Source organism: Gavia stellata, chromosome 4 (genome assembly GCF_030936135.1).
Source record: "Gavia stellata isolate bGavSte3 chromosome 4, bGavSte3.hap2, whole genome shotgun sequence".
Lineage (NCBI taxonomy): Eukaryota > Metazoa > Chordata > Aves > Gaviiformes > Gaviidae > Gavia > Gavia stellata.
Window position 1 is genome coordinate 14,115,152 of NC_082597.1, and position 8,101 is coordinate 14,123,252.

At 36.0% G+C, this 8,101-nt stretch overlaps 1 protein-coding gene across 1 annotated transcript in view; it reads right to left on the reverse strand.

The window, feature by feature from the left end:
- The window catches only part of CCDC146 (coiled-coil domain containing 146), a 76,012-nt gene extending 68,366 nt beyond the window's left edge, over positions 1–7,646 (reverse strand). The window contains exon 1 of the mRNA XM_059817158.1: positions 7,491–7,646. Coding sequence (XP_059673141.1) covers positions 7,491–7,646 — 156 coding nt within the window. The remainder of the gene's footprint in view (positions 1–7,490) is intronic.
- Between the last annotated feature and the right edge of the window lie 455 nt (positions 7,647–8,101).

Here is an 8,101-nt window from a genome sequence, read left to right on the forward strand (position 1 = left end):
AAGAAGATTACTAACAGCGGGTTTGCTAGCAAAATTCCTATGGGTTGTTTCCAAAAAATAAAGGCACAAACCCATTTGTTCAATGCAATCAGCCAAGCAGACTGTAATGTCTTGGCTTTCTATGCATTGCTTAAACAAAAAAATCAGGAAAAAAACCAGAGAATAAATGAAAAGAAGGTCTGAAAACAGTGATTTTAAATTTTTTTCTTCCCTTTTTTATGAAAATATCCGTTTCCTTAATGGCATTTTTTGGGAAACACTGCAGTCAAAGAGTGACTTGCAAACAACAGGTAGTTTGACAATTTGGTGGAAAATAAACTGGCATTTATGTGATTATTTTCAGAGAAAATTAACATGGTTCTCAATCCATGCTTAGAACACCATGTTTATAACTTAAATCAAAATCAAACAAAAAAGGTGCCAAATTTACGTAGCTTCTACAACCTATATGTCATAGAAAAATCAAAACAGGAAGGATGCGACTTGAAGATTTCATAGAGAAAAAAGATGAGATACGAACTAAATACTGGCCTACCAAGAAAGATATTTGGAATATATTTTTATAAATGTGTTCTGTGTTCTTTTTTTTCAGGAGATAAGAGAAAAATAATAAGGTATATATGGGCCTCAAGACATTGACATAAGTTTCAAAGAAAAATGGCTGAGCAATACCATCCACAGACCCTGCTAAATGCAAACATTCCACTTACTATACTGATCTCTTTCATTCACAGCTTTAATGAAACTTTTATGGAGTTATAATACTTCTGCCAGAAGTGAATTTGGCCATCACCCTCAATGGTAATCAAAACCAGAAAACAATGTTTTAAGATGATGTGTCAAATCCAACCCTCACACAAGTCATGAGAACAGGATATGAATCAATATTATTTTTTAAGTCCTTCTTCATTAATTTTTCTGATCTCAGTAAAAAAAATCCATTTGGAAAATAATCAATAACTGGGAAAAAATATCCCAAATTACTTAATTATGTTCATATAATCAAGACAAACTGTAAGTCTAATTAATATTACACTTCTACTGAAATAGTACGCCAACATTTAGAATTACACAGTAGAAAATAAGTATGTTTTACACACTTATTTTTAAGCAATTACATGGAGTCAGTGATTTTTATGGAGAAGTAGGATCCACTTTGAGAAACAGAAATTCTCATTTCTTTCTTCGGACAGAATATAAAAGCCCCTTTGCTTACCTTACCTAAATCCAAAGATAAGGATTCTTCTCATGCAAATCATTAAGGCTCTGTTCATTAAGGAGTATTTGGACACAGGTTTCTTTAATAAGGAAACCAGAAATCACCTTTTTAACATTTAAAGTAACCTAATCTGTGTAACAGATGATTCTCCACCACTGGACATTTTTATCGAATGTATGTTTGGTTAACATTGCTCTGGCTTCCTCGCCACGCAGTTGTGGTGACATAAACATCGTAAGCCAGGTAAACTCACAATTTTAGTACAAGATCGCCCTGTTTTGCCATATCAGATCTCAAATACATATTTTGGGTGAGAAAAGGGGAAGAGTGAGACAGCTTTGGCTCATAAGACAGCAATATGCTTCTCTTTTTAAGTCTCACAAGTCTCAGAAATTGTTCCCAAAGGGCCAAAACACAAGAAGATGCAGCAGTTAAAGGTTATTCCTTCTCGTAGTCTCACAGCTTTAGGGAGCTGTGTTTCCACTGTGTGGCATGAAATCTGCACTTGACTTTATAACAGCATAGAAGAAACAACACATCATAAATGCTTTCAAACGTGCTTTTCAGAAACGAACAGAAATGCCACCTACTTTGTGATAATCTGAACACATGCAACAGTTTCCTGGCCTTGTTTCCTGACAATGTCACCTGCAAGCGGTGAAAAGAATCTCTCAGTAGAAAGAGCATATTAAGCTGGCTCTGTTCTCACTCCTGCTGTTTAAAGACATCTGTAAATTCACCCCACTCCTCTACAGCTTTTTATAGGAGTTACCACCAATTGGAACAATCAACTTAACTATCGCAACGACCAATGGGTTTAACATTCACTATGCAAACTATTGCTTGCTTGCTGGAAGCTGTTGCAAAAAAACCCAGACTGTAGCTTACAGACACATTATCATCGCTAGCTGACTCCCCAAGTGACCATATCAACAAAGTGAAAAAAGGTTTATTTAATTAGCAGTCAGATTCCTATGGGTGGAGATGGAGGCAACATTTGCCTTTGCTGTCTGTGCCAACATATTTATACAGCTTTTTTGTTGTGCCAGGAGCCTTTGAAGCATGTAACGTGGAGTGTGCCAGGATCAGCTTAAATTTGAAAATTCTGTTTGCATTCAACAGCTGTGTTAAGATTTTCACATCTTTCACAGAGCACATACATGTTTGGAGAGTACTGAAACAAATTATCCACTGCTATGGCTACCATGCAAAAATATACTGATGTTCATACTTTATAAGAGCAGAAAGCACACTACAGTATGTGTAGGTGAACAGAAATAAAATTAGTGCTGATACAAAAAAATAAAATTTCTATCTTAGTCTACCAAGCTAGATTTTCTAGGAAATTTTTCATTTAAAGATGTATCAACTTTTTTTTTTTTTAAAAGGGAAAGCTGTTTACACCTACCATTTGACCTAAGTTAGGAAAGAATTAAAAAGCAGCTTGTTAGCAAAAGAAATTGGAAAAGGCTATATTTTCTAGAATGGCATTGTTAGATGTCGGAATGCCATTGAAGTAATATATGAAATACTGATTCTCAGTATTTCTATTTGAAAGCTGTAGCCAACCTTTACGTGACTTTCTCTTCTTTCCTGCAACACAGACGAGAAAAAAAGAGAAAAGTGGTAAGCACCTTTCCCTCTTTAAACCACATTCAAACACTGAACACATGCATCATTCCATGACTTTAGAGCTCTTCCAGTTAGCAGACCCACATGAATCAGCATCAGATCAGTGGAAGCGAAACTTGTTTGAGAAGTCTCTGTCACTATAATGTTCATTTTTTGGTAAACATGGAGATTTTGCTCTGTGTTTCCAGTAGAACCAGGATTTTGATTAACATCTTTATTAGCAATTCACTACTTTTGGCAGTCAGGGGTAAGAAGTTCATTACCCTCAGAAAGACTCCAAGTTTCAAAATACTCATGAAAATATTCATGAAACGTTCTTTCTGCTTCCTGATGGATGGTGGCAATAGGATGCTTGGACACCAGCAAAAGGAAATGTAGCATGACAGTGGCAATTTCCATCAAAAAAAAAGCAGCGCAATTGAAAGACTTAGTGCTGGTATCGGACAGGGGGCACAGTCCGTTTTATCTTTATAGGATACAGAGTGCAACAGTCTGCATTAGACCAATCAGAGAGATCTCCCAAAGGAGTTTATTCTTCTGCAGGTTTAGATTTAGCATGGACAACGTTCATTAGCAGAAAGGGATTATTGCGGTACCTTCCAAAGAAGGTACCTGCTCGCTGCATCTGGTAAATAGTAAAGCACTTTTCATTCACGAGTACACTATGAATAGCTCCCTACTAGCGTCCACTACAAAGACATGAAGGTAAATGTTGCAGAATCCTTTTTCTGGTATTGTTTTAAAACCAGATGTATACATCTGAGTGAACTAACAACTATCTTTCTAACCCAAGAACATACCAACAAAAGGAAGAGAAAGAAAAAGCACAGCATAGCAAAGCTCAGAGACATCACTCTCGAGTAAGCCTAACAAGAACTGCTAATATAATATTAACTGAAAAAGACCTCACACTGGGAGAAGCTACCATTCCACCATTTGATTTCTCCTTTTTTTTCCAGAAAAAGAGGACCTTGTACCTAATTTGTAAATAAACAGAATTAACTAAACAGAACTAAAAGGCTCCATCACTGGTTTCTCCTTCTAGCTGAAGAATACTCGTTTTTCAATAGTCTCGTGAATCAACAAGATGAACCATGAGATTTTGTGAGCAGTTCATCAACTTTATTGAATCTTTGAAATTTTGCAAAGATAAAGTGGATGGAAAACTGTTCCTGGAGTTTAGCTGTCAATGATTCACTATCCAATTAGAAAGATGTATAGAGTTGGGCTCTTTTTTCTGTCTGGGATTTAATTGTGATTTGCGTAATGAGACAAAAATTAAGCAACAGAAAAGGATTTGAAGACTATAATAGATTACAAACTAAACATCAACAGCATCATTATGACAACTGATGTTTTATTTGTTTATGTTCCCATTAAAACAGGAAAGCCTGAATCAGATACAGGAAAGGAAAGAACAACTTGAATGTCCAGAGGGAAAAAATGCTACTATACGGTGCAGGGAAGGGCAAAAATTACGAGAACAAAAATTATGAGAGTGGGCACGAGACAATTTGTTAATCAGTCTTTTTTACTTTCATTCTGCCTAATCTTGTCATTTTGAGCATTTAATCCAGTTTCATGTCATGTTCTGTTGCTTCTTCTATTCAAATAGCAATTTCAGTATGTCCTGTGCTGCTTTACCAGTAATAGTAGTGTTGTAACAAGGATGATATTAGGATGAAGGAAGAGGCAAAATGTATTATATTATCATCTGTTGCAAAAAAATCATAAAAATTTGCAGGCATAGGATGAGTATAAACTCAGACCATTTTGCTGAAGCTAGCTACTAGTAAAATACTCATTTTATAAAATTAATAGCTCTTGAAATCTAGACATTGTACATGACATAAAATTCAATACATTTTTTGCTGCCTTTTAAGAATTGAATTACATATACATGATCTATAATGCACTAAATTAAAAATGAAAACAGCATAATCTATTGCATCTTAATGTAGCATTTATCCAAGTAATGTATTTATTTCATCACAAGGGTACTAGACTATGTAGTTTTCCATGGAAGTTATTAACATGATGCAGATTGATTTATTTCTAACAGCATGCACTAGAAGAAACCAGGATATGAGGAAAGATTCACAAGTCAAGAAATTCAATTAGAAGTGTTAGAGCAAAGGTCTTTATTTCAAGGACATAAAAACAAAGGCTAAAAGAAGTGGAAAGTTCATTTTATGATTGTATGACAATCCTCTAACCAACAGCAGTGGAAGTACTGAGTTAGGCAGATGTCAATTTGGTAATAAATAAGAACACTTGGTGAAAAGAAGCAAGTCATGAGTGGCTTTTGTTCAAACCTCTGTCCAATTTTAATATTTTTACCTAATCCACAAGGCTAACAATGCTACTATGTGTTACCAAAAATGAAGGACAGAGAGTGTGCATGTTTGACTTCTTGCTCTTTATATGTTTGACTATCTGCTATTTATATGAGAAAAACAAGACTGGCTTGACCGGAAAGTTTACTGCTACAAGGGATATACCTGTTCTCAAATAAATCTTGTAATATCAAAAGGTGTCCCTTCTGGTAAGTATTTGCTGCTATGCAGGCATAAATGACTAGCCAGTAAACCAGAGATAATACAATACAATTCTGCTTCTGTGGAAAAATTCTGAAAGCTCTTCCAAGAAGCTGAAGCCAGTGTCAATGCAACAACCTCTATGGTGAACAAAGTCATATATTTACCTCTGAATTATGTATAAAGTTCACCAAAGGAAAACAAACACGTCAGTGGAAGAGAAGAAATGTGAATAAGTGATGAAAAGCCAAATTGACCCATAAAGAACAAGTACGAACTGTTAAAAATTATGGTAAGAATAAATGAGTCATAGTTCCTTTTTAAAAATTGACAAAATAACCAAAAGACCTTGTTATGAAATCGTATGCAAATTGGTTACTTCAGTTTTCCAGTGCATGTTTTCTCCCTGAGCTGGGAACAACTTCTAGTATTAAGGTTACCCTATATTTCCCATTAATGGCTTACAATGTTATCAGAGTTTAAAAAGTTGGCCTTAAATTTGACATGCAGAATAACCACTTTGGAAAGATTTTTCGGGGAAAAAAAAATCAGCCAAATGATCTGACCATTTTCTAGAATAAGGCTAGAAAAATCTGTTTTCCCCACGGCTAAAAATAAGGAAAACAAAGCATAAATGCAGAATATCTTCTAGAATGCTATACCACTTAGTTTTATTTTATGTGGGGAGAAGCAGGGGTGAAGACATCTTGTACTGGGCATGTGCTTCTTGTTGACATGTCAAAAATTCCACCACAACTGAAAATATATAGAAAAAGTATGCAAGTAGTTGGAAAATAAAGTACTCCCCAAAGTGCAGTTTCCATACTTTCAGGAGACAGGAGGATTTCTGTAAGGTGAGAGGTCAGCTGCCTTTGAGAGTTGAGCTGTCCTGGACTTTTGCAGCTGCCTTGGACTGAGAAGAAAGGGGGTTTGTGCTACAACAATACTGGAAGCTGTGGGCTCACCATACACGGGCACTGGACTGAAAGTGAAATCTCTCTCCCTCCTGTATACTTCGCTTGAATGCACAAGAGATTAGAGAGAGACTGACTGTGCAGCTCCATGCTATGTTCAGTATGATCTAATAGCAGGATAGGAAAGGGGCAGTCCTTTTTTCCTCTTCACTACAAATTCTCGCCCCTTCCTTTCTACTGGCCTGAGGTCCAAGGCAGAGAGAGCGAGCTGGACAAGCAAACCAATCTGACAGATCCAAGCTGGAAAGAGCCCAATGTAACGCAACTTAAAGTAAGAACTTTAAGATAATGTAAAGTATGAACAAAGCTTGCTTAGGATATGACAGTTGTACACGTTTATTAAAAAGAGGGCAGGAATTGATTGCTTTCCACTGTCACTGCGGGAAAGGCAAGAAGAAAGCTGCATTATTCACTCGAAAGGAAATTTAAACTGGGATTTAGGAAATCTTTTTTTTAAATTCTAGCAATGATGAAATGCTGGGAAAGGATACCCAAAGAGCTATCTCTATCAATTAAAGTTTTAAAGAACAAATAAGACAAATATCCAGAGAATCTACTTCAGTGTAAATTTTGGATTAGATGATCTCTTAATGTCTCTTCTGGCATTACATTTTTAAGGATTCCATTTGATATGTATTTGATATCTAAAATTCTAAAATATTTATAGTATTTTAAAAGTTTCCTTAACACAGAAAATTCTACAAAAGAAACTGAGTTCCAAAAGGTTTCTTCTATCAGCGTCAGTTATTAGTGCCTTAGGAGCCACTTACCTTGGATTTTTCCTGCAGCTATAGAGCCTTTATAAAAATCATGATGCAGTTACCTCTATAACTAGAATACAAAAACAAGGCCTCTCTATTCTCATTCCCCTTAAGGCCATGATCACTGAAAAAAATAACGTGGTTATCTATTAAGCACACCATCCCCAGCAAGAATATGCCCCATGTATGTTTCTGCTTCACAAAATGTTCTTACCACTTAGAAAAAAAATCAGAGGAGAAATAGGGAAGCTACAGATAGCCTGTGGTAACAACCTTCAATTACTAACAACAAGATATATGTTTCAGATTAATTGATTTGGACACAATATGCACTGTTATAGATAGAGAAAGCTGGGGTACATGGTACCTCATCTAAACACTGAAATGCAGGACTTGCTGTTACATCAGTGGATCCCTCATCTCGGCTATAAACTGTTGGAGCTAGAGCACAGATAGGTTGCTCCTTCTTGATTTCCAATTCTGTGTCACTGGAACTGGAACTTTCTTCACCAGCCTGACTCATTTTTTGAAGTTCTAGGAAGTAACAAAAATACCAAAATACAGTTAATTAGATCCAGGGATGTATATATGACTGTGCAAGATAAATGCGTAGTGTAAAGAACACAACATCAAAATGTGACACCCACGTTGAAACAACAAATGTCCCAACATGAGCAAGCTAGGTGGGTCTACAGTTAGAACTTCATGAAAGACTTGTAAGAGGCTGCACTATCACTCTATTACTGTTTAAGGATTTTTAAAATCCTCTAATAGTTGGCTATGTTACCTTCACATAAATGTTAGACCACATGCAAAACAGTATTTCCTTAAAGACCAGGCATTGAATAATAGATTTAGGCTGGAAAAGGCCTCTGGGGTCATCTAGTCCAATCTCCTGCTCAAAGCACGGCTAACTTCAAAACTAAATTGAGTTGCTTAGGGCTTTGACCAGCTGAGTTTTGAAAATCGGTTAAACTG